Consider the following 25,872-nt stretch of genomic DNA (forward strand, 5'->3'; position numbering starts at 1 on the left):
GGTTGGATTGTGGGAAGGGAGGTCCGAGGGAAGGGGAGGATTGATTTGTAGGTGTCAGTAGGGGAAGGGTAACGATGACCATGGTTTGGAGTGCCAGGTATATAGACGACGTTGTATCCTTGCTTTCGTTGTTAGACACAGTATATTGGAAGTGACAAGGAATGCAGATGATAAGTGAGCAAGAGTAGGAGAAGGTGAGAAGAGAGGAACAGGCAAAGAATACGATGAGATTTGATTCATGCTTTTTTTTCGTCTGCTTTCTTAGGCTTTTCGGGATGAAAATAAAACCTCGAGATCCTGGTATCTACCGATATAAACCTACCAGAACCATGATCCCGCCACGCTTGCCATGAATGTCCGTTGTTACGCCATTGGCCATAAGGATGCCTCTAAGCCCGTAAAACACTCCGTATCTCGACTCCGGACAAAAGAAGAGTCTAAGAAACAACAGCCTTAGTGTTCGAACATGGTGTCCTTTTCCACCTCCTCACTTCTCCTCTCGGGCTCCTTGCCTCTGGCCTTTTCGCTCTTCTGCTGTTGCTGGCCGTCCTCGCCTTTGCCATGCCCATCCAGATCGGCTCTCTGGACCTCGATCTTCGACTGTCCGACGCCTGCATCCGCTTCTGCACCCTCGAGTAAGTCGCCGCCGGCGTCGTGCTCTTCTTCGTCTTCGTCGTCGTCGTCTCCTGTGCCGCGAGTAACGGCGCCCTTGTCGAGCTCTTTCTGCGCTTCGTCCATTCGTCGTCGGACTTCTGCCGCCACTCGCATGCCGTCTGTCACGATGTTGTCTAGCATGCCTCTCAGTCCCTTGCCTGGGCCTACAACGCCTGCTCCAGGACCGCCGACTCCAGGTGCGAGTGTAGAGCTTCGGGAACGGCCTCCGTTGCTGCTCGAGACAAGGTTCGCGACACCTGCTACGGTACTGAGATTCGACATGCTGGTAACAGTCGTCGAAGGCAGAGGTGCGTCTGCGAGATGGAAGGAGTTGGGGAAGCCAGAGTCGAAAAAGGACTCGAGAACTTCATCGGCCAGGACGAGCATACGGAATGTCGGCAGAGTAATGTGAAGAGGGTGGTTAGGGTCGAGTGCGAGGTTGGCTTTGACTGCATTGGGATTGGTCTTTGTTTGACCAAACGATAGGTCCTTCTCATCGCCAGGTGTCGTCTTCTCCGTTGCCTCCGGTTCTTGCGTAGCAGCGGTAGTCGCAGCCTTGGAGTTGTCGTCGTCGTCATCTACGAGGTCGAGCAGGTCCGCATCATCCCCGTCGTCATCTCCTATGCTGAAAGAGTTCATAGCGCCGTTCAGTTCTGTCTCTGTCTTTTCGTCGGCAGGGGTTTGGTCGGGATCCGCATACTCAAAGCAACGACGGATAAAAGCGGATATACTGCTGAGGAACTGCTCATCTTTGGTCTCCTTCCTCACAGGTTGACCGTCAGGACCCATCTCAGCGAGGTTAGTCGACGACGAAGTGGTCGATAGTCCATCAGTAACGCCTCTTCGCGATAAGAAAAGCAGCGCTTCCGAGATGCGCAATATCCCTTCGCGGTCGACTTTGCCATCTTTGTCATCGTCGTAGAGCTCAAAGAAGTAGCTGATGTTGCTCATGATGTCTCGAGGGCCCTTGATCTTGGCAAAGCCGGCCACGACATCGTGAAGTGAAAGCGCGCCGCTTTCCTCAGAATCCCACGACCTGAAAAGACGTTGCATGAACTCATGGTCGGTCGGCTCTGGTCCAGCGCCCCATGGAGATAAGACAACGCTACGGGATCGGGATATGCTGCCAAAGTAGCCATTGTTCTGTGGTTGCGACTGATCTCTGGCTGGTGAGCTTGGTGAGTCCGTGATGGCCCATTTCGCAATTCCTGTAGTGAATTAGCGCTTCAATCAAACCAAAACAACGACGAAAACAAACCTGCAAGGAACTCCCTGAAGCAGTCGTAGTCCATCTGTGTAGGACTTGGTCCGAGGCCTACTCTTCCCTTCTCTGGGCCCTGATTGACAGCGCCGGGGGAGAGCTCGGCTGCCCTCGCTCTCGAAGCTCTCCTCTTACGGTCTTGCTCCTGCTGGATCATCTGCATACGATTCTCGCGCTCGTAGAGTACTCCGTAGAACCTGTCGTAAAGCAGACCGAGGTCGTTCGCACTGAGCTTCTTGCTTTCAGGGCCAAGGTTTCGGATAGAGGTGCGCTTAGCGAATGACTCAATGTTGTTCAGCACGGCGTCCTTGTGCTTCGCGCGTAAATCGGAGATGGTACTCTGTGTGATGCCAGAGAACTCCTTGAAAGCCACGACCATAAGTGCCTGAAAGTTAGTGACAGCACGAAGTTTGGGATTTTCCGATTTGGGGTGTGCCGAGTCGCCTAGGCGAGTGAAGTAGGATTTGAGAACAGAGATGAAGGTGCCATCATCGGCGGCGTCTAGCAATTCCTCGCCATTGATGCGCAGAATGGCCAGACCGACTTGGAATAGGACTTTCGGTCCCTCCAGGAAGAAGACATCCAGCACGCGGAAAGCGTAGATGAGCGGCATGGAATTGATGTATAGTGAAAGAAACCATGGCAGGGAGACGACAGATAGTTGGACATCAGATTTTGCCAGGTGTTCGGACAGGATGGGAAGTGTTCGCTCGACAAGAGACTCGAAGACGCGCTGATCCAGCAGCGTGCCGTACATGGTAGTCGAATAGTAACCGGGTAGAAGTTGATCGCAAAGGACAGAGAGAATGTAGAAAGCTTGGGTTTCAGACAGGTAGCTACAGCACAAGAAAAGTTAGCGTTATTATCGACAATGGAGAGAACTGTCGCGAGCATACATCAGCAGAGCGGCCACGACAATGTTCATGGCCTGGCAGTAGCCGACATCCGTATTCGTCCAGCTGTATGCTGTGAGTACCCTTCGTAATCGACCGATGCCATCATCACTCTGGAAACCCGGATATTCGGGCAAGCTGCGGTTGAGATCCTTTTCGATCTCGTCTATTGCTAGCGATTGCTTTCCGTCGTGTTTCGCAAGCGTCTCTTGGTACAATTTTGGTTGTTGCAGCCGCAGATAGAAAGATCCAGAGGTCAACTCCCACACCTCTCCTCTCAAGCGGTTCGGTAGACCGATGCGGACCAATCGAGGTAGATCGGGCTGTCGTACTAAAGTCACGTTCCTTCCATTTTCTGTCGTGCAGTGTCAGCCGGGTATGCAGCTCACAAAACAGGCGATACTTTGCACTGACCTCGCAAATACTCGTACCAAAGCCTCATTTTGCCTTTGTCTCGTAGCTTCCTGGGATCGCCAGGATATCTGAAAATACTGCCCAGACCAGAGTCTGGTGGTTTTTGAGCGTCTTCGCATTCTGCCTCTCCAGCATCGATGAGCTTTTCGGGTTTCTTCTCGTCCACTTCTCCTTCCTTTTCTTTCCTGGCTTTTTCTCTCCGCTTGGCCTCGGAAGCAAGCATAAATTCAGAGTAACAGCCACCAATGACCGCCCTCATGGCCTCGACCTCCCTCATGCCCTCTCGTAATCCTCTTTTCAAGCCATCGCAAAAGCGCTCACACTGCGCTCTGCTTCCAGCAAGTTGTATGATCAGCTTCGGGGCAGCAGGCGCCGTCTTGCCGCCGTGGCTCTGGAGCGACTTTGGATTCTTCTCGTCTGGTGCAGGGTAGCCGTTCCAGGTGGTGATTGCGAGGGCGAACATGTAGCTCTGGCTGTGTAGCCTCTCCACTCTCCTGACGGCACAAAGGGGCAGGGTGAAGCCATTGCCCGCGGGTCCAGCACCGTTGGTCTGGCCGGTGAAAGCGGTGCTCGAGGACGTCGAGGCGGTGCTGACGAAAGAGCTGTTGGTCGTGCTGAAGCAGAGAAACTGCTCGGACAAGTGCAGACGGCCTACGTAATGGTTGCCGCGATCACGATCCCAGTTGTTCTTGTCCCACGACGGCCGTCCACCCTGGGCTTTGCTCGGTGATCTGCTGTCGAAACTGGTCTTTGCGGGCAGTGTGAGCTCTGCGGTGATCTCGTGTAGAGGATTCTGACTGTCCGGAAGGCGGAACTGCTGTCTAAAGAGCGATGCCTTGGATGGTTTGCGGTCGGAGGAGGTCGGGAGGGGCAGGTGAGGATCGATCAGAGAGTGGGCCTTTTGAACCAGATTCGTGAAATTGCTAAACATGATGGCAATTGCTTTCTTCTTTCGATTTTTCTTCTTTCCAGGATGCCTCAATGGTCCAGAATGGATAAATCAAGTATGGCCCTTGAGTAGAAGCTCCCTGTACCTTTGATGAATGGAGCTACTACTATTACTGTATCTGAAGAAATACAATGGCTCGTTGGAGGGGGAAATCGTCTATATATTGTTCGTCATGTCGCGTACAGCCATCTGATCATCGCAGAATCATGCATGTGAGGGTTTCTGCCTCTCTAGTTTGATGGAATCGAGACAGCAATAGGGCGATGATGCACTATCGAGGGGTTGAGATTCATATCCTCCACCCTCCTGTCCGAGTCCCACACTCCCATGTCTGGCTGCACCTGGCTGCTTCTGACGTTGATTCTCCGGCTCTTTCCGCCCTGTCGATCACCTCCAACGGTGCAAAGGAGGAGATAAACTCCATCTTTCTCGTGCCAATACTCATCTACTGTTGCAATCGCAGAGCATACCGGGATAATATGTCAAGACAGGTGACATTGGCTCGGGAGATAATAGAGATGGCGAAACGTGATTGTTGCTGTTGCCGCTCCGTCAGCTCAAGGCGCAAAGCCCGCCGCGGCTTCTGCATGTTCAAGCATTACAATAACCAAAGCATCATAAAGGTATGTCGGAATAACAAAGCTGCTAAAGTACAGGCAAGTCCGAAGGCTGCGCCCATCCGTTTGTATCACATAACCGTATCATCGAACCTTACTCAACCAAGTATCCAACCATGGCTTTGTCCTGCACCTTGGTGTGGTCATGACTGGTCACCCCTCTTCTACACGAACTCCTTCCCTGATGATCCCCTTCTCCATCTCACTCGGCCAGCTATATGTCGCCTAGACATGGCTCGGTGCTCGTCCGGTGTGCAGAGTCCTGCCGTTCCGGCTGCGCCACCAGATCACGAGCCCACTGAGTAGAGTGACGAACCACAGCAGCATGTTGACCAGATCAACCCATACTGCGTTCTTCATGCGTCGCTGCCCATGTTGCTCGGGCGTCGGGTGAGCAGGGATATACATGCTGCCGAAGAGGCCGAAGAGGGCTGTCCAAAGGACACTGTTGGAGCAAGTCTCGTCAGCGCAGAACGGCCAGATCGTATCCTACACTCATACTTACAAGAGTATGAAGTCTCCGACCACAAACCACCTCCAGTGGATAATATAGACAAATACCCAGACTGCGCTCAATCCAGCCACGACCTCGGCGAACACCCATTTGCCATCTGTGTATGCATGCGCCTTGGTCGCCGCATGCAAATCGACACCATAGAGACCGGCGACTGTAATCGCCAGCACAAATTGGAAGAATCGAAGGATCAGGCGTAGAAAGCTGTGCCAGCTATGCGGGTACGTTGATCCGTCATTCTGGATGTTGGCAGGAGTGGGTATCGCAAACATGATGTCGTTATGATTTTAGAAAAACACGATGGGTGAAAGCGGCCCTTGTATGTTTCTTCGGTACAATCTTTTCGATAATCTTATTGTAGGTAGACTGATCGCTTGGTCAGAAAGAAAAACGTTGATTCAATAGCTGCGTTCCAGTCGCGCTAAGAGCAGTGCTCGAATACAGAATGAACTTTTAGTGTATGTATCTCTAACTGCGCGAGAAATACTTGTTGAGCAGAGACTTTTCGAGTGATAAAAACCAAGAAAAAGAGGACAGTGAACAACGACAGCACAGCAGGACATGCAAGCCATAGATATACTAAACTGATTGACCTTGTGACAGCAACCTGTCCACCTTCCACAAGGAAAACAAAACGGGCGCCCAGAAATACAGTTGCACGAAAGCGAGCATGTCTGCATGCAGCCACAGTAAAGTTTACCGCTACCCACGCGCCTACCCTGAGGCTCGAAAACGAAAGGGAAGCAAACAAAGAAAGAAACCAAAACAGACAGACAGACAGACGACTCACATTTTCCCTTGTCTCTGTTGCAAGCCCGTGTCTCGAGATATATAGAACAGCGATCCAGCGAGCGCTTAGCAGCAAGAACCGAACCCTCCAAGCGGCTATTTCGATACACGGTGCGTGAAGATGATGAAACCGACTCGAAGTGTTTTGCCTGCACACGTCGGCGACTAAGATAAGGTAAGGTGAGGCAAGTTATGCTATGCGACAATACAATTCATATATGTCTGTCCCTCCACTTCCACAAGGCCTAGAACATGGATACCTACAAACACACACCTACATCATTCACATCCCTCGGCCCCAGGCCCAAACCAAGGCAGAAAAGAAAAACCCCCTCGCCCCATGAAACGACGGAAACGACCAAGAACACCCACCTGACGAAAGGCGGCGCGTGATTAGGTCCAAGATACCGCAGATCACTCCAGCGGTCTGTCCACCAGCAATCTTACCTTATCTCGTACATCCAGCCAGCAAGGAAAGGGTAAAGTAAAGTAACATACTGTACATTAAAGCAAGGTAAACAATAATGACCTACCACTGTACCTGTCGCTAGGGGTCCGCGAACCTTGTTTTTCTTCTCTCGCACGCGCACAAGGGAGAGGTAGCGAGGGATTTCGTCAGTGGCTGGCGGGCCGGTCCCTTCTTTCTTACTGCTGGCGTCGCGGTAGAGGGAAACAAAAACCAAGGGTCAGGGTCGGGGGTGTCTTTTTGTGGGCGTGGGGTAAATTGAGGCTCTCGGTCTTGTAATTTTTATTCTGTCTTTATTGTCTCGAACAGAGTTGCTCTGACGCGCTGGTGACTTAGGTAGAGCTGTATGCCATGTCAAGGATAACGAGAGCTTACTGCGGTAAGATGATATCTGTAACTAGTACATCTGCGCAGGCTTCGTCATGAGCACCGGCTCCAGTCCTGGGCTGGGCAGGTACACTTCGAAATTTGTGGTTCGGGACGACATTTAGGCGGTCCAGTACAAATCGTGGAGATCAGATCCTACTTATCTTTACATGGTAACACGGAGCAGGTGAATGGTGTAGTTGGGCTTCAATCCCTACTGGTGAACCTTTCTTCAGCCCATACCATTCGTAGACCAAGGTATACACTACATACAGAGCATGTCACTTTTCAACTTGTGATGTCTTCCTTATCATTATACACGTACTTCTGTAACTGCGCACGAACACTCAGAGCTGCTCGTCACTCTCTCTTGCGACCGCTCCTCGTTGTTTTCTTGAGTGGTTCAGCGGCCTTCTTGAGAGTTTCAGAGACCTTGCGCTGGCTACTCGCAGTTGGGGCAGCAAATCCTCCTCTCGCGTGCTTCACAGGCTTTTCTGCTACAGCTTCCGCAGCCGCAGCGGCTTTACGCTTACTCGATATTGGCTGATTGTGAGTCTGTTGATGTGCATCTAGATTTCTCCCGTTCTTGTCATCCGAGTCTTGAGTAGTGGACTTTTCAGAACGTAGTTTAGCAGGCGGCGACGTATCGAGTTCGCCGCCAGCGGCAGGTTTCGCATTGTCGTCCTCGAGCTTCGCGCGTTTGCTGATAGATTGCGATGCTTCTTCTGAAGACTCCTCGTCTCCATCTGCTGTACTTCCTCTAATCTCGTGGGAAAGCATGGATCCTGTCTTCTTCCGTTTCCTTCCGGACTTCACTGTTGCCGGTTCTGCGACTTCCGAGACCTTTGCATGCGTTTGTGACGTAGGCTCAGAATCCACAGTCGTGGAGGCATCATGCGCCTGTTCGTGGACTTCCAGATCTTCTGTCAAGTTTACCCCCTTCTGAGCCAGCCACTCTGTCATTGAAGGATCTCCGTCGCCGTCTGACACCTGGCCAAGCAAGGTGGAGGTAAGACTCTCTAACAGCTCCTCGCTAGGACCTCCGGCCCCTGACATCATCTGCATTATCGACTCCATGAATGCCCCTTGACTCGCGCCCCCTATGCCGCTTTCCGCCAGCTTCGCGGCTAAAAAGTCTTTCAGCAGGTCTGGAGGTAGATCACCGTCCGCAGCGGCTTCAATAGCTCCCTCCTCGTCGTCTTCCCAGTCGTCGTCAACATGCTGGTCATCGTCGCTGCTCGTTGTCGCATCACCATCAACAGACAGTGACAAAGCCGGCACCGTGAAGAATCCGCATGCATCTCTTAAGCGCTCCCTCCAGTCGGGTAGCAGAGCATATGAAGGAAGTGACTTGCTCGTCACAGGCCGGTCTTGCTCGATTTCGAAGTCGCGCGCATCTTTCGTCGATATCCAAAGGACTGGAGGAGCTCCTAGACTCTCGACCTTCCTCCGCTTGCCAAGTTTCGTACCGCCCTTGGTATCCTCTCTCTTTCGCTTGACACTCGCGTTCTGGATAGCGTCATCCAACACCACTTCTTGGTCGAAATAATCATCGTTGCCGTATTCGATGTCCTCAAAGTATTCGTATTTGTCGTAATCCCCCCAGAAATCGTCTAGAACCTCGTCAGGCCAAGCTGGCTGTGGCAACGCGTTACTGGCAAGTTCGTCCTGATGATGTCTCGTCAGCATGAATGTGGATAGCTCATCGACGAGCGACAAAGGTCAGCTTGAATTGAAAGGAGAAGCTGCAAACTCACCGCGAGAGCCCAGCTCTCTTCCGCATATATGTAGTCCGGGTCTTCGTACATGAAATCATCATCGTCATAATCCCAGTCGTCGCCCATCTTGCTCGTCGAGAAGAGATGAAAAAAGATATCGCTCAGTGCGTGATCAGAGAATGTACTCCGTAACAGAAGAAGAACTGCCGAGAAAGATAAACAAAGGTGGTATATCAGGAGTCCCCCTGTGATGAAATGGGGTAGGCAGCCAGTATACACAAACTCAAGGTGAATTCTAAGTAAGTGATGCTTCTGAAAGCAATGCAGCCAAGAGAAGTAAAACAATCTCCAGAAGAACGCTACCTGAAGCCAGGAAACTCTACATGCATTACAAAAAGAACGACTTGATGGGTCTATGTTCGGCGATTCGAGAAGAGAAAACTGGTAAGCCGGCGCCTCCAAAAACTCGTGTAGCTGCAGTGGAAGTAGCAAGTCGGATTCAAGCGAGGAGCGAAGTCTGCTTTGCCATGTGTGTTACAGGAGCAAACTCGATATATGTCGTGTCTTGCCACCTGTGTTGCATCCCAAGACTTGAGCTTCTTGTGCGTCTTCAGAACAGCGCGTGTATCATTCCACTGTTTTCATTCCTTCCTAAACGTCTGTAACAGTTGACAAGGAAAAACCGGATCGGGAAGTGACGCTCTTGCCGGTCTGTGCCAGGGCGGAGAAGGCATGCTCGGCCATTGTTTACAAGGGTCCAATGACCATCCCCGCATCTCGGTTAGCTTCGGTTTGTATCAAGATACCTACTGTGACCTGACCATGATGGGAAGATAACTTGCTGCTTGGGTGCCACTCTCTAGAAGACGAAGTAACGGCACCATGCGTCCTTCAAACCTTTACACCGGTGGAGCATTGCATATATTCCAACCACCGAGCCCGCTGTGGGAACAAAGTAAAGGTGGCATATGACTTTGAACACTCCAAAATGCTCCGTGCCTTCAGGAAACTGCCACACTCGTCCCCCGTGATCCATAGGCGTTCCATCAGCGTCGTTGCAGCTGAAGCCTCGGAGCGTAAACCCTTGCGGTCCATACTGATAGCCAATCGAGGAGAGATAGCACTTCGTGTAGGACGAACAGCTGCAGAGTATGGTATCCGGACTACTACGCTCTACACCGACCCAGATGCACGGAGTCAGCATGCACTAAGTTCACATTTTGCCGTCAACCTGGGTGATACAAGCCAGTATCTAGATGGCGGCCGCATAGTCGGCGTTGCAAAAACATATGGCTGTGAAGCAATCCATCCTGGATATGGTTTCCTCAGTGAGAACGCAGCCTTCGCCAAGAGCTGCACCGAAGCAGGTATCATCTTCATCGGTCCGCCTTCCAAGGCTATAGAGGCTATGGGAAACAAGAGCCGCTCGAAAGACATCATGCTCGCTGCTGGTGTTCCTTGTATCCCTGGCTATCATGGCGCGGACCAAGATCCTCAGTACTTGATGGATCAAGCCCAAGACATTGGCTATCCCGTCTTGCTGAAAGCGGTGAAGGGCGGAGGTGGCAAAGGCATGCGTATCGCTCGGTCTGTCGATGATTTCTTGGAGCAACTTGCTTCTGCGAAATCTGAAGCGATGAGCTCGTTCGGCGATGATGTTATGCTTGTTGAGAAATACATCACCACACCTCGTCACATTGAGGTTCAAGTCTTTGCTGACAAGCACGGCAACTGTCTAGCGCTTGGTGAGAGAGACTGCAGTGTACAGAGAAGACACCAGAAGATCCTCGAGGAGTCACCAGCACCAGGTCTGGACGAAGAGGTGCGCCAGGATCTGTGGGAAAAGGCTCGCGCTGCGGCACTCGCCGTTGGTTACGAAGGCGCCGGCACAGTAGAGTTCATCTTCGACAACGATACTGGAGACTTCTTCTTCATGGAGATGAACACCCGCCTGCAAGTCGAGCACCCCGTGACAGAAATGGTTACAGGTGAAGATCTCGTTCATTGGCAGATCCTCGTCGCAGAGGGAGGTACCTTGCCTCTCACGCAAGACGAAGTACATGAGCGTATCAGGCAGCGCGGCCATGCTATCGAGGCTAGAATCTATGCCGAGAATCCTGACATGTGAGATATCTTTTGCGTTTGCCGAGTGACCATACTGATATATGTAAGGAACTTTGTTCCGGATTCTGGTAAATTACTGCATTTGAGAACACCCAAGGCCACAAATACAGTCCGTATAGATGCTGGCTTCGTGGCGGGCGATGAAGTCACATCACACTACGATCCCATGATCGCTAAATTGATCGTACAAGGCCCGGATCGACGTACTACAATCCAGAAACTGAGGGTCGCACTCGGTAATTACGAGATTGCAGGTCCAGTGACGAACATCGAATTCCTGAAGCGTATGTGCGTGAGTCCTTCCTTTGTAGCCGGCGATGTTGAGACAGGATACATCCAGAAGAATCACGATGAACTCTTCGAGCCGAATCCAATCCCTGACGAGGCCTGGATGCAGGCTGCTATAGGCCTTTATCTATCAGAGCAAGGGCACAGTGAGCCTCCGCTTGCCCGAGCACGCGAGGCGATAGGCTTCAGTCAGACATTCACACACCCAAGGACGTTTTCACTGCAAGAAGTCGCTGTCGACCCGTCGGATGGCAAACCGACCTCTGTCACTGTTGCTATCCAACAGCAGGGTCCACATACATTTTCGGCCACGATGTCAGATGGACAGCCTTTGCTGGTGATCAGCAAATTCGATCACTCTTCGACGATCCTTCAATCTTTCTTCCCTCACATAAGACTTGAGACAACGATCATCCGTAATCCAGACACGAACAGTCTGACTCTGTTCCAACAAGGTCGTCAATTCCGCTTTCAGCAGGAAGTACCAAAATGGGCAGAGAAAGCCCTCGGCATGAAGGACCTAACCAATAGCGTTGTAGCTCCAATGCCTTGCAAAGTACTACGAGTCGAGGTCGAGGAGGGCATTCAAGTCAAGAAGAACCAGCCATTGATTGTCATTGAGAGTATGAAGATGGAGACGGTCATCAAAGCACCACATGATGGTACTATCAAGAAGATAGTGCACAAAGCCGGAGATCTCTGCAAGGCTGGGACTGCACTTGTCGAGTTCGAGGAAGAACACGACTCCTAGGGCATAGTCTCGGCGTATTCACTCGGGCCGCGCCCATAGAGTTGGGCTTACCACCTCGCCCGGAGTAGGGTAGCCTTTACACAGTCCCACTAGAGGAATAGAGTTCTTCTGAGTCTTCCTACATGTTACTCCTGCTTACAATGATTTCGCAATTAGCATGAATGGTCTCGCGAATCCGCAATTGTCCTATGCATTGCTCGGCAGATTTATAGAGACGTTGAAGCAATGGAGGTCTGAGCGTTGTGGGGATGAATTTCATTGCATCATAGTACGGAGATAGAGCGGAAGTAAGTCTCTCGCGTCATCATGAAATGTGATCTTAATAAGCCGAATTGTGTGCTGAGCAACGAGCTCCACACTTCGCAAGTGATACAAGAGCTCTATACCCCGCTCGTCTGCGATTATCAAGTTCGTACATATATGTTTCGAAGTCCTGTTCACCGTGTCCTTCAGACTGCAAGACAGCCTCAAACTAAGATCATACCAGAAACGCTAGTAAAAGACATGTCTCGACCTACCGGACTTATTGCAAACAAGGGCCTTGAGCTCTTGACCGCTGGCACTCCCAATGGCCACAAAGCCACGATCCTGCTCGAGGAGCTCAAGGCTGCATACGGCATAGACTATGTCTTCCAGGGCATCAACATCATGGAAAATATTCAGAAGGAGCCGTGGTTCACCAAGCTGGGACCCAATGGACGCATTCCCGTGCTTGTCGACCATGACAAGGACGGGCTCGCAATCCAAGAGGGCGCGGCTATCTTGTCGTACTTGACCAGAAACTATGATCCCGAGCACAAGTTTTCGTTTGCCAGTGATCCTGAGCTGTCAAAGTCCGAGCAATGGGTTGGTAAGTAGAGAAAGACATGTTCGGACTATCCAAGGAATGACAAGCTGACGAACCTCCAGCGTGGCAGCATGGTGGTCTCGGTCCTATGCAAGGCCAAGCGAACCACTTCTATCGCTTCACCAAGGAGCGCATTCCTTATCCCACTCAGGTATGAGACTTCTGTCGTTCTGTGTGACACAAGTCTTCCGTGACTGACATTATCTAAAGCGTTATGTTGGCGAGACCGAGCGTCTATACGGTGTCCTTGACAAGCAGCTTTCGGAGAACGAGTATCTTGTTGGCAACAAGTACAGCATCGCTGATATCGCGAACTTCTCCTGGGTCAATGTCTCGAACTTTGCAGGTATAGACTTGAAGCAATTCCCGAACCTCGAGAAGTGGTGGAAGAGGATCAACGAGCGTCCCGCCGTGAAGAAGGGTACTGCTGTGCCTTCCGAAAGCCAAATTGTCAACGAGGGCTACCAAAAGAGACTCAAGTCTGAGCCAGACTTCAAGCAAAAGGAGGATGAACTCAAAGAGCATATGCTCAAGGCTAAGGAGCAGTACAATTACAAGTACTCGAGTCCATAGATGTAGGCGGTCTGTCCGACAGCATTGTTTCAGACAGGCGATTCGTCAGAGGTGATGTATGTAGACCGAACTAAAACATGAGTAAATGATATACCAAACGAAAGCGAAGTTCTCCCATGATTTTCTCCATCGGGGAAAAGAGTACAGCCGGCAAAGTCGGTATAACAGAAGTACCGTCGTACAGAGACCTTTTGTCCAGTGAAGTATCTTTGTCTAGCGGCAGAACACGGTAGCGTAGTAAAAATCCAGGGTTCGGCCCGCTCCCATCATACCAGACCCTTTAAACACACGGAGCTAGCAAGGGTCTCACTGGACGGCTGCACGTCGCAAAACCTCGAGTCGTCACCTTGATGTTGCCGAAGACGGGTGCCAAGGTATCTTGCTTGCGTCTTCTCGATGCTTTTTGTACAAGTACCTCAGGTGCAAAGTATATCATCGTATCTTGATAGACCTGGTGGCGTTATCACGCACGGTCGTCAGGCTTTTTACTCACACCGCCGTTAACCAACCTTGGAAATCCATCTTTTCTGCTGAGATGGCAGCGTCATACAGAAATGGAGATGGATGAAGAATAGGTCATTGTGCCATGAAAACCCAATGCGGAGTCATATGGCGATCTGTGGCTGCCTGCGTGCTGGGTCACAGCCAATCTTGGGACACCGGACAGAGTACGCGTGAAGGAGGGCCAACCGCCTGCACACCCTCAAGCCCAAAATGGTCCGGTGTTGCGCCTTACTCATACGATTGGATCGAAAGCTCACAAAGAACCAAAGGGCTGCCTTCGAACTCGCAGGCAACTAACTGTATGTGTGTGTACCATCGTCTTGTCGAATCGGCGCCTTTACCAACCTGCACGATGTTGTGCGTAGATTGTTGATTGTTTATGACGACGTTGCGCGTTACAGCCGGGCGCTCGAGGGTAGATTTGTTATGATCCAGCGCTGCTCAACGTCCGAGTCCGAAGGCAACGATTGATCTTCAAAGGGACACGATGACTCCCCGCACTGAGTCGTAGGTCATTTGCTGTGTCCAAGCGGCTAATGTATTACTATATGCATTCACGAGCCGAGTATGCGCTAGTGACTTGGCCCAGACTCAGATCATAGCGTGCATCATGCAGCGGTGTGTAGCCCGTTCCTCACAAGGGTACTTTTTGATAGCACTATTCCATCTACCCTCGCGACTCTCTTCCTTTGTATATATCTCTCACTTCCCTCGACCGATGGGCGGCCGAGTTTCCTGTCTTTTCAGTTTCTTCTGGAGTGATATATCAACTGTCCCTACCACGGTCTATCTGCCACATCATCCACCAACAACAAACACATATTCCCACAACCACCCCCCAGCAACAACTAATGTCCAAATCCGATTCCACGCCGAGACTTTCCCGCAGACCAACATGGCCTTCGTTAAATCTATTGACGCCTACAATGTCAAAAGCCAAACCACAAGCAAACAATCAACTATCAGACTTGGACATCGATGACGATCCCTTCTCTCACTTCCTGTCTCCAGTCCTGGACGATGACGATCCCTTCGATGATGATGAGTTCTCTGCCGGCATCAACACTTACGAGGACGAAGTCGAGTCAAAACGATCAAACTTCCGCACCCGAATAGGCGAGAAATGGGATAGTCTCATCAAGCAACGACAAAGACCTCGCACCCCACCGGACGAGGATCAACTACCAGATCTCGAGATGGACGATGTGGACATGTCCAAATCGCCACTGAGTTCGCCACCAGATCTGAATATGCTCGAACAAGAGCTTGATGGCTGGGAAGCTGATCGCCTGCGTCAACGTCGCACATTCGGCTCACCCTTGCAACGACCGATGTTGAAGACGAGTCGTACGCTTTCGGGAAGAAAGCATTCTTGGGCTGAGCCGAGTCCGACATTGTGGAACATCGACGAAGACGATGAGGCCGAGGCGGTTCGACCGACGGAGCGCGGTCGTGGCCGCCGACGAGAGCGATGATCTGAAGCTTGCGAGAGAGGGCGCTTAAGCGATCTCCGCCGAATGACAGATTGTATCGCATGTGTTTTATTGGGTTACGGCGTCACTACTGGATCTCGAGGCATCTTTGCGCATTTTTCCTCTCTTTTACCCCTCACACAACCACACACACTCACATACCCTTGTCGTTGCTCTTTGCTGCACGGCAGTTGCATAAATTGGCGTTTTTGTTTTCATATTTTCACCAAACCTTGGGCTTATCACAAGATCGAAGCCCACATCTCTCCGCCAATGGAGGAGACACGACATGAGCAGCTAGAAGGAGGTCGAACTAGTCGCCAGTCCACCAGTGAGAAGTGCACAGTACCAACGCTGTGCTATTTTTCCAGCTTTATATTTGCATTACTCGTCTCAACACTCATTTTGTATCATTGCGATTACAGCCAATCTCTATACCATATCATCAGATGAGTATGAGCTCTTTTAGGCTCATGCATTTGAAGCCACTCTGACCCGTCGTCGCCTTTTTCTCATGTCGTCCCACCCAACTTACCCAAAGTGAACGTAAGCGTCTATCAGGCCCCGTCACCTCGTGTGTGCGTGTGCGTGTATAGCACCGTGACCGCATGCACCCCGCTACGCGGCAGCACATCCTGTGCGACCTGCACGTCGCCGTCTCGAGGGGATTCACAAGTGATACTCTCTCATAGGATGCGTGCGTGTAGCCTCATCCCGTGAAATCGTATAGGCTAACACTTGACGAGATAGACTCACCACTGCGTTTCCCATCGGGAGCAAAGGCCTGTGTTATCGGCGATATCGTAGAACGAAATGGGCGGCTGACATGGTCGCGTATACGCGGCTTTTTTTTCGCTTTTCCTCTTTTCCTTATCGCGACAAAGCTTTCCACGGTCCAATGACTGCTGTCGGAGCTATTGTGTATCTACAGTACAAGTACAGTATGAGCGTGACCACCCTCCGGAGGCGTTCCTTTCGAGTCCATTTCCTCAATGCAGCAATTGACCCGTCTATTCCCGGCCGCCGCGTTATAGCAATGATCGCTTAAGGTGTATATATATGAAGGGGTAAAGAAACTTAAAATCGCATGCACGTGCTCTCTCTCGAGCCGTTGAGGGTCTGTTGTGGCTCGGGTGTCTGTGTGCTACCACTAACTGTCCCTAAGATACGCATCGACGTTGAATACTAGTGCTACTTTGTCCGTAATAGGGTTTCCCGTCTTCAGCAATCAGTATCAACACTGCATCTGAAACAAATGTATCCCTTCCTGTTCACGGGGTCGGAGTGTTTGGGCGAACGTGGGGGAAGGCGTCTATACTACGGTTGAGGTATATGTATCAGAAGGTCCGCTTGATCCGCAGCATTGTTTGGCTTCGGTAGTATTGTCCTAGTATAGCAAATTCTAAGGTGGTCATCGTGGTCTAATGTCACCTGTACCTTGTTTCTCTGATCCTTGAAGTCCATCACAATCCCCATCACCGCTACGTGTGTTTCAGCGTCGATCAGGTGTCTTGCTTGACAACCGGCCCGTAATCAGATGTTCGTTGATAAGCTCCGAGCTTCGGAAGATCGCAATGACTTCATCTCCAACTTATCACAACCACTTGAGCGACGACCATGTGGGAAGCCAAGGAAGGGTGCTCTCCGTACTGTACTTTACAGTGCCCTGACAGCGGATGGAAGCACTGTAACACGAAAAGGGTGGATACGCTCTAAGAGGAGCTCGTCGCTACAAGTCCCTGCCCCGCCGCCGGCCTGTAGCCGTCCTAGGGTCGAAGCTACGGCACCTTGTCCATCTGTGTATTATCGCGCGCCCGCACTAGACCAGTCGGCCCCTTCCTTTTAGCACTAACCAAGTCTACGAATAGACAAAGACCCTGTTCATCCTTGCACATCATATCGACGATCGATACCTCATCGGGCGGAAGTGCATGCATTAGATTTGGAGTCCGTCTCTGATGCAGCTAGGTAAGTAGAGCAAGTCCATGCTTCTCTTGAAGTGCAAGAAGCACCAGTGCACCCCGAACACACAGTCCACGCGCTCTTTGACATTGAAAGCTTGATACAGAAAGAAATGGTATGTGTGTGTGTGGGGACATTTAAATTGTGGATCTCGCATCTCATGACCAAAGCGTTCCTCTCGTGGTCTGAGAGACTCTCAACCCACGGCCAAGGTAAATTCAACAACCACCGATAGCGTAGAAGCGAAATGTAATGTCTCGTGTTATCTGCCAAGTCCTTTATCATCTGAGGAGAGGATGATCATCTTTTCCCACGATTTCCAGCACTCGTCGGCTATTCTGTCATCTTAGCAGGAAGCCATGTTACTCGTGCGTGGATACGACGACATAAATTCCGGCTCTGCGAATACAAAGCACAAAAGATCGAGAGGATCGAGTAAAGTACACAACTCTGCATTGCGTATGTCGGATACTCTCGTCGCTTACACTGGCTTGTCCTGGTCGCTTGAAGAATCTCTATGCAAAAAGAGCCTACCTTGCCTCAGCTAGCTACCCTTGGAACCTATTTCCCTTTTCTTGCCGTTCTTTGCTTCCTCAATCGCTGCAGGGCGTGCATGCACGTACCGTAGTAGTAAAGTAGTAAAGTACTGTAGTACCTTTGTAGTAGCGGACTCTTTGCAATGCACAACCCATCTTCACATGTTCTTCCATCCACATACCCGGACTTGCCTCCACCACGAGGGCTAGCTAGCGTTTCAGTGCCCTAAATGATTTCTTCTTGTCGTACATTAGCCGATTGAAGGATCACAGTATGTACAGGTACGGACAAGGGGAGGGTGGGGGAGGGGCTGGAAGATCTTGGGATGCTGCAAAGGGCGGTGTGCGAAGCTTCTTGCATCCGGGAATGGGAGCTTTTTCTTTGGCCTTCAAGCATGTGATCCTCGGACAAGTCTCCAACCGTACTGTCTAGTGGCATTCTTTCGAATCTATGATTGTCATTGTAAAGTATAGTGATGGCCCTTTTCAACTGAGTTCTGAGGGTGACATTCCATGTGTGGGCCATGATCAAATAAAACACAGCCACGCGCTTCTTCTTCCCTGGCGTGTACTTCGTCGACGCCGGACTTGAGCCCATCGTTGACTGGTTTGGTGGTGGGGTGGGTGATCGGGGGTAATGTTGTAACGCTATTTTATCGCGATCCCATCAGATCTGCTGCTTCTTATAGTGCAAATGACGGAAGTCATTTATTTCCTGTCAAGTGGATCCGGCATTGGGTTGTTCGTGAGGTCATTTTTCCAGTGACGCTCTTCTACAGGCAGGAAAAGTCCTACTGAGCGCGATCGAGAAGACAAAGGCAGACCTGTCAAGAGTCATGACCTCTCATCGTGGAATACGAATGGACTTGAAGATGATCTGATGACTAATACGAAACTTCCTCCACACGTGCATCCGACTGAGGGTGGATGTCACGATTTGATGACCACGATCTCTCTCACCGCGTCGACTCCCGAGAAGTCTTCAAATCTTCTGCCAGAGATTCTTCGAAAAGCTTCACCGCGTCCTCGTTCTGCTTGTTCAGATCCGCGTTGTTTGTGAAGGCAGCAGACTTGCCCATGAACTGCTTCATCTTCATAGGGTTGTCTTCCACGCCTGGCAGTGCAAAGTCGTACAGACGGCCGAAGTCACACGCGATCTCGACGACCCTCTGCGAGCGCGGCCGTCTGATCGTATCATATGCTGCCAACGCCTTACTGACTTGTGACAAGGCCGTTACCTTGGAGAAGAGCGCGGTCAGGACGGCGGCGTCTTCGATGGCTTGTGCGGCACCGTTACCAGCAAACGGCATGCAGGCATGTGCAGCATCGCCTATCATGCAGATATTGCGGCGCGCATAGTAAGGCGCGTGTTTGTGCTGCTGTAGAGCCCAAGTCGTGTTGGGACCCTCAGCTACAAGCTGTGTCAGATGTTAATATGGGTACCTTGATGCCCAACGATGGACGAGTGATGACCTACCTCTGCTCCTGCCTTGGCGTCCTCACGATAGTCCTTGAAGTAGGACTTGTCAAACTCTGTGTTGTCTTCTCCTTCGCCAGCGATCCCCGTGCGAGTCACGCATTGGATACTCAACGTTTTCCCTTGATGGAGAGGCATCGTATTGACATGGCCTTCTCTTCCGCACAGGATTGAGACCGTCTTCTTCCACTTAGGATCGATCGTCTTCATGGCAACGTCCATTGGCACCTGCCTCGAATGCACTCGCCAGCCTTCGGGGTTGCTTGTTCCGAGAGCGGGATGACCTTCGCCGAGTAGGTACTTTCGAGTGCAACTGTGTACACCATCACAGCCGATGAGGACGTCTGTTTCTACCGTAGACCCATCCTTGAAGGTTAGCTGTATTTTGCCCTTTTCACTCTCCTTTATATCGCCCAATCTTTTCCCAAAGGTCAATCGATCCTTGGAAACCAGTGAAGCAAAGCCTTGAAGCAAGTCTGATCGTGCAACGGTTCTCCTACCTTTCGCACGACCCAGCTCTGCAACCAACTCGCCAGTGTTGGGTCCACTGACCAAGCGGACCTCTGTGACCATTTCTTCGTCCTCCTCTTCGGCGATCATCAGAGCCTTGGAGAAATAGGCTTTCTTCACGGCAGGGTCGATCAAATCCATTGCGGTTATGGCATTTTTATGCAAGGCGAGACCGGCACCAATGTCTGCATATCCATCTACACCTTCATAGACCTGTACATCGAGCAGAGGCTGCTTCGCAAGTCCAACGGCGAGCGCAAGGCCCCCGATACCTCCCCCTGCAATAGCAACCTTGATCCTTGAGTCTTCTGAATGAGGCATTGCAAGCAGCTGTTTTTGTTGGATGCTGTAATCTTAGAAGTGCAGCTCGTTTAGGGCACACCCTTGCAAGGCCACGCAAAGACGTTATTGTCTAAGATCTTCAAGAGTGTATGATATCTGTACAAATTGACAGGTTGTTTTTTTGATCCTAGATTTTGGTGAAATTGGTATCACAATCTTAGACAGAGCCAATTGTTGCAGAATGACAGAAAGAAGAGATGGAAGAAAAGCGCAAGTACACGCTATCAAATCTACCTTGCCATTATTGTGACTATGCCGTAGCCTTATTGTCATGACTACAAATAGGCAATGGCGGAAAAGCATCATGGAGTATGTCTAGCATCATCGGAGAATCGCTACTTCGGCCCCATGATGTCTAAAGGTTCGTGGATGCGGGGCAGTCGCGACCGCAAGGGGCAAGTGGATAGACCAGACAGCATGTTGTTGACGGAAGCCTAATTCTTCCACACGATCAGAGCAGAATCGGAATGCAAGAAATAATGCAAGAGGTGCATGATGACTGGCCACTCGACCAGATGTGCGGAACAGCAGAGAACAGCTTAGACGCTGCCACGTGTGGAGGACTGGGGTCTCTTAAAATATTTATCGATAGCCGACCAATACCAGTTCTGTGACACCCCCTGCTTTATGTTTAGCGCAGGAAACGGCAGCGTTTCGCTCCCAGATATCGTGAGCAAGCATTAGTTCAACCAGTTCCTGACTTCAACTTACCCGTAGACGACATCGTCCAACATTCCTTTGACCCCCGTCTCCCTGCTCTGCTGCTTGATCAGATCGCCTTATAGGGGGCGCAATCGCCCCGTCAGAGTTCGCCCGAGTCAAGCGGCCCGTCCCTGTTGATGCCCTACCACATCAACCAGGAACTCCAAATCCTCCATCTACTCCAGATCCCTCATCCTCCTCCACGTTAGGCATCGAAACCACGAAAAAACCCACATATTAAACCTGCAGCTTGTGCATGCGGCGCAATCTTTTCTTTCGATTACTGCACCGCCCAACCGGTCAGTCGAGGAAGCAGCCGCTATTAGCCGCATCTCTTGCCCAATTAATTTCGCATCCGCTCTCGCGAAGCTTTTGTTTCTGTCCATCTGATCGTTTGTAATTCACACGTCCAGATTCATCTTCCCGATGGCCAGCGCATCGTATCTCTGATCCATCCGCAATGTTTGAGGCTTTCCTGATCTTCTATCAACCCGTCCCCGTTGCTGTTCCTCTCGAAGGCGCTCAAGATATTGCGTGGTGAGACCTTGGGCTTCAACCCCGCGTTGCGACCCGTCGTGGAATAACATAGTACTTCGCCTCATAAGGAGGCTAACGGCTGCCCTACCATCATTAGATTACCTAACTCTTTACTTTGGGTCCAATTTGATTGAGTCTAGCAAGCCCAGAGTGCGCCTGGACAGAATCATGCCTGACTACCGGCCTGCCTATGTTGAGGACGAGAATCCTCTTGCAGAGGATGGCGACAGAGAGACCCGCCATTCCGCTTCAGGGGCTGTCTCGGGATCCAAGCGTCCGGACAAGGCCTCCAGACAGGATAAGTCCTCGCGTCCGAAGGCGCCCAGTGACTCGGGAGTATCTGGACTCAGCCAGGCGAGTCGAGGTAGTGGTAGTTCCGATGGTCGAAACAAGCCGACAAAGTCAGCACGTGGACCTCCGGAGAGCGCATCAGATCGCCAAAAAAGACATATGAGCATAAGTGACCGTGACCGCGCGAGAGAGCACAAACGCGAGCCTCGTCGCGCCAGTCCAGAGAAGCGCTCTGGAAGACATGAAGCCAGGGTCGACCGCCACGACATGTCCTACGACTCCCGCCGTGATGCCTCTTACTCAAACGGCCATGAATCAGCCCAGGCCAGAAAGCCTGCTCGCCCGTCTCCTTTAGACATCCCTCTCAAGACAGACTATTCCCCTTTTACACAGTCATCACAGTATCCACCTCAATCTCCTGGTGCCTACCAATATCCGTACCCCCAGGTGACTGGAGGATATGCCCCGCCGGTGGAAACACGCCCTCGTGGATTGCCCTACACAAGCCGGCCTCCCAGTGTTGATTTGTACGCCCATGCGACAAGTCTACCGACCACTGCTCCTGGTTATTATCCCAGGACAAGTCAAGGATATGCCACAACGGAACCTGCCTATGACCCCCGCACTGGTAGTTTTGCTCCGGGATACCCCACTGCTGGGCCTGTATACACGCATACTGCTGGAAGCCAGCCGCAGGGATCTCCGACCAGACCAAGTTTGATGCAGCGGCCTATGCTTCCACGCTACTCGACTGAGAGACTGCCCGAGTACTCCGCACGCTCTTATGATCCTACAGCACCTCGGCTCCCGACATATAACCTGCAGCAGCACAAACTTGAGAATGAAGTGGACGATTTCGATTTCTCTACTCGGCCCAAACAAGGCACTTATAAGTCGTCCATGAAAGGCATGCCGGGCGCATTTCAGTCATCAGACAGCTCCGACTCGGATCCAGAAAAACCACCGTATATAAGGGGCCACAGTGATGGCAATTTGATGCTACCGCCACCGCCACCACGGCCCCGCCCCAATCTCAAACATGCCGCTACAGGTCCAGCTATTCCGACGTCTCGAGGATCAGTTTCAGCTTGGCCAGTGGTCCACCAGCCAACGTATGCGCGGACACAGGAAATATATGCTGACTTGTCAGCCGATCGAGCCATGGTCACCAGGGATCGATCAGATTCGAGACAGTCTGAGAAATCATATAGAAGCGGCAACACTTACAGATCTGACCCCGCCGAGTACGAGTACGGCCGCCGGATCGAGCTCGACCGTCACCCGTCGGCAAGGCGCTTGTCTGTGAACAGCCAAGGGAAATACAAACAGAACGCGCTTGAATCTGAGCGTTACCAGAACGATATAAACGGGGCTTCGGGTCCATTAGATCTGAGCAAAGAATGGCTTATGAAGGAGCAGCGTCGTTCGCTCACTTCAGGGCGAACTTCCAGCCACATCTCGTCAGGCTCCCACCATAGTCACCGGAGCCGTAACAGCATCTCGTCACGAGTCTCAGCCAACGGACGCACTTCACTCGACGTTAATGGAACGATAATAGACATTCCTGCAGGCTATAGGGCCAGCGTGAAGACTGATGAGGACAACGGGAATCTTCGAGTGATCCTTGGGGGTGCCAGGGAAAGAGAATATCACGGCGAAGAGAGCGGCCGGAGTTCGGCCCAAGCGAGTAGTGGATCTCGTAGCCGACGAAGTCGAGCCGAGAGCGAAGCCTCACGTGGCCGCAGACATAGCGTCCGACCGGACCACCATCGTCGTAGCGAACACAGCGGTGACTAGCAGATGACACTATTGTGAGAGAGAAGTACGAGTGGGACTTTTCAATCTTCGAGGAAGCATGTCCTACGCACCGATTTCCAATGCTTCTCATTTATTCGGCGGCTCTATTGGATTATGCGATCATACCCACTTACAATGTACCAAGACTGTTCACTCAACACTCAACTCTTCCGGCTTCTATTTTTGATACATTTGGGACCTGCGACAATGTCTGACGCCGGCGCAAGTCATTGATCGGTTTGACACGGCGTACCAAAGGGAAACACGCTGGACTGATTCCCATTCTCAAATTTGGTAATATACACCGTCGACAGCATGGACGACTGCTACGACACGTCTTTGGCTGGTCGCGAGCATCTTCTGGGACCCTTTTCTCATTCCGCATATCTCATGTTCTCTTTGCTAAGCATTCAGCGAATGGGACATATTGATGTCGAAACACTGTTCGCCCTGGTCGACAAGATTTTTCGAAATAAAAGTGTTTCCTTCCATCGTCATCTGTACCAATCCCTTACCGTTTTTCTTGCTCTACTTTGTTTAAGCAGATCACAGCGAGCGCCGGGTTGTTTGAATGTATCGGATGGAATCCTGAATTGGTAAACTCTATTCTTTGCTTTTCAATCGGCGGAACACGACAGTTATGATGAAAAGAAGGGACAGACATACACAAGTTTGTATGGCTCACGAATTTGACGACTTGACGACCTCTAATATTCCCCCCTTTTTGCGTGTGTTATCTTTCCATTTCTCATCTCGTTTCTTTTTCTTGTTTCGCGTTAGCATTATCAAATTGTTACAAATCGATTCCTTGTTTCTGTCCTCTATGGCTATTAGTTCGGAACACGATCATGTCTTGGGCAATATTACCTGGGATTGCCGATCTTATGTTTTGTTTCCCTGCGTTGTCTTTGCATGTATCCTAATTCTACTACTGATACTTGTGCAAAAAAAAGCATCTTGGAAAGTTCAGATGCTTCTCAGTTGTTTCTTGGGTGTGGGTTCGATAACAAAGAGAAAGTAAAACAAGGAGTTGTTAGGAGTCAGATATGCTAAGATGCAGCTATTTTTGGTATCAATGACTAGATCAACAGACTACATCCACTTCCGCAGCTCCTCCTGCGTCCACTCCCACAACACCTCCTCAAGCGCCTCGTGCCCCCTCTTGTCCCCCTTCGCAAACTCCACTCTCTGACCCACAGGCTCATAATACGCCCCACTCTGCACCTCCTCCCGAGGCCCCGTAGCAGCCCACACCCCATTCCAAGCCAGCTCGTTCGCCGGCCGTCTCCGCCCCATCGTCGTCGCGAGAACGAAGCAGTAATTGAACCAGCCGACGTCCCTGACTATGCCTGTCATCGCGATGCCCGGATGCACGCTCGCGACGGTGATGCGCGGGTATCGACTCGCCAGGGCGCGCGCGTAGACGACGTTGGCTAGTTTCGACTGGCCGTAGCGGCGCCAGGTGCCGCCGATCATGGGCTGGGGAGTGTGCAGTCTATCGAACTGGATACCTTCGGGTGGCGGCATGGGCGGGTTGGATGCTTGCGAGGAGGTGAGCAGGATGCGCACGTCGCTGTGTGGTTGCTTCGCGGTGTGCTCTAGTAAGGGCAGAAGGTGTTTGATCAGCAGAGCGTGCCCGAGGTGGTTCGTTGCGAATTGGACCTCGTAGCCGTCGACTGAGAGACTTGCGGGTACGGCCATTATGCCTGCTATGCAGAGGAGGAGGTCGAGGCGGTCGAGGTTGGATAGCAGGTTGGTGCTGATTGATTTCACGGATTGGAGCGAGCTGAGGTCACAGGGGAGGAAACTCAGTTTCACATTGGGATGGGATGTCGTGTGGGTTTCTATGATTGTGTCTGCGGCGGCTTTGTTGCGGCCGGTGAATATGATCTCCGAGGGACCGTGTTGGAGCAGACATTTGATTGTTTCCAGACCGACGCCGGAAGTACCTTTTTGCTTTGGGTTGAGTGCTTTTCATTCTTGTCTCGTCTGGTCTACTTACCTCCAGTGATCAGAATGACTTTACCAGCAAGATCAGGGATGTCCTTTTCGGGGTTGAAGTCGATGCTAGCCATCTCGGATCGCAAGCTGGGGGATTGCGTCTAGATAGACGCAGAATGGGAGGCTCGTCAAGTCAATCATATGCTACATCAGCTTCTTCTTATATTTTGCTCGCAAGTCAGGCCACAGTTGTGCAACCACAAAACGGGTCATCACAGTCACGGAGGAATGCTGTTCCCGACGGACCAATGTTGTCCCGCAAAGGGCTTTTTCGAGGAACAACATGCCTCGCCCGAGGGAGACTTGACAAAAAGGTTGTTTGGGTGAAGCTGGTTATTTACAAGTAGACGCATGGTGATGCTCGAGAGAGGTGGCAAGCAAAGACAGTCTGGTATAATCATGAAGAGAGCAGATCGGCCCTAAGCGGACGTTAGGGAGGACCGATGTGCCGTCTCGTCGCAGCCCGCGTTCAAGATTATGGGTTCCATGACACCGCAACTTTGTATAAGAGTATACA

At 51.3% G+C, this 25,872-nt stretch overlaps 8 protein-coding genes across 8 annotated transcripts; 3 read left to right on the forward strand and 5 right to left on the reverse strand.

The window, feature by feature from the left end:
* Positions 1 to 453: 453 nt before the first annotated feature.
* On the reverse strand, positions 454 to 4,153 carry AAFC00_000823 (uncharacterized protein; the record flags this gene model as incomplete). Its single annotated transcript, XM_069347546.1, has 4 exons — positions 454 to 1,862; positions 1,913 to 2,751; positions 2,812 to 3,163; positions 3,223 to 4,153. The coding sequence occupies 4 exons, from the start codon at positions 4,151 to 4,153 to the stop codon at positions 454 to 456; spliced, it is 3,531 nt and encodes a 1,176-aa protein (XP_069203392.1).
* Positions 4,154 to 5,013: 860 nt separating this feature from the next.
* On the reverse strand, positions 5,014 to 5,574 carry AAFC00_000824 (uncharacterized protein; the record flags this gene model as incomplete). Its single annotated transcript, XM_069347547.1, has 2 exons — positions 5,014 to 5,233; positions 5,294 to 5,574. 2 exons carry the CDS (start codon positions 5,572 to 5,574, stop codon positions 5,014 to 5,016), a joined length of 501 nt encoding a protein of 166 aa, XP_069203393.1.
* Positions 5,575 to 7,283: 1,709 nt separating this feature from the next.
* AAFC00_000825 (uncharacterized protein) lies at positions 7,284 to 8,767 on the reverse strand (the record flags this gene model as incomplete). The annotated part of the gene is made up of 2 exons (XM_069347549.1): positions 7,284 to 8,591; positions 8,681 to 8,767. The coding sequence occupies 2 exons, from the start codon at positions 8,765 to 8,767 to the stop codon at positions 7,284 to 7,286; spliced, it is 1,395 nt and encodes a 464-aa protein (XP_069203394.1).
* Positions 8,768 to 9,629: 862 nt separating this feature from the next.
* On the forward strand, positions 9,630 to 11,804 carry AAFC00_000826 (uncharacterized protein; the record flags this gene model as incomplete). The annotated part of the gene is made up of 2 exons (XM_069347550.1): positions 9,630 to 10,765; positions 10,814 to 11,804. The coding sequence occupies 2 exons, from the start codon at positions 9,630 to 9,632 to the stop codon at positions 11,802 to 11,804; spliced, it is 2,127 nt and encodes a 708-aa protein (XP_069203395.1).
* Positions 11,805 to 12,308: 504 nt separating this feature from the next.
* On the forward strand, positions 12,309 to 13,224 carry AAFC00_000827 (uncharacterized protein; the record flags this gene model as incomplete). Its single annotated transcript, XM_069347551.1, has 3 exons — positions 12,309 to 12,654; positions 12,714 to 12,802; positions 12,862 to 13,224. 3 exons carry the CDS (start codon positions 12,309 to 12,311, stop codon positions 13,222 to 13,224), a joined length of 798 nt encoding a protein of 265 aa, XP_069203396.1.
* A 1,430-nt stretch (positions 13,225 to 14,654) lies between these two features.
* Positions 14,655 to 15,203, forward strand: AAFC00_000828 (uncharacterized protein; the record flags this gene model as incomplete). Its single annotated transcript, XM_069347552.1, has 1 exon — positions 14,655 to 15,203. The coding sequence occupies one exon, from the start codon at positions 14,655 to 14,657 to the stop codon at positions 15,201 to 15,203; it is 549 nt and encodes a 182-aa protein (XP_069203397.1).
* Positions 15,204 to 18,654: 3,451 nt separating this feature from the next.
* Positions 18,655 to 20,006, reverse strand: AAFC00_000829 (uncharacterized protein; the record flags this gene model as incomplete). The annotated part of the gene is made up of 2 exons (XM_069347553.1): positions 18,655 to 19,116; positions 19,176 to 20,006. The coding sequence occupies 2 exons, from the start codon at positions 20,004 to 20,006 to the stop codon at positions 18,655 to 18,657; spliced, it is 1,293 nt and encodes a 430-aa protein (XP_069203398.1).
* A 4,440-nt stretch (positions 20,007 to 24,446) lies between these two features.
* On the reverse strand, positions 24,447 to 25,429 carry AAFC00_000830 (uncharacterized protein; the record flags this gene model as incomplete). Its single annotated transcript, XM_069347554.1, has 2 exons — positions 24,447 to 25,303; positions 25,357 to 25,429. The coding sequence occupies 2 exons, from the start codon at positions 25,427 to 25,429 to the stop codon at positions 24,447 to 24,449; spliced, it is 930 nt and encodes a 309-aa protein (XP_069203399.1).
* Between the last annotated feature and the right edge of the window lie 443 nt (positions 25,430 to 25,872).

The sequence above is a fragment of the Neodothiora populina genome (genome assembly GCF_041146345.1).
Source record: "Neodothiora populina strain CPC 39397 chromosome Unknown canker_contig_12, whole genome shotgun sequence".
NCBI classification, from domain to species: domain Eukaryota; kingdom Fungi; phylum Ascomycota; class Dothideomycetes; order Dothideales; family Dothioraceae; genus Neodothiora; species Neodothiora populina.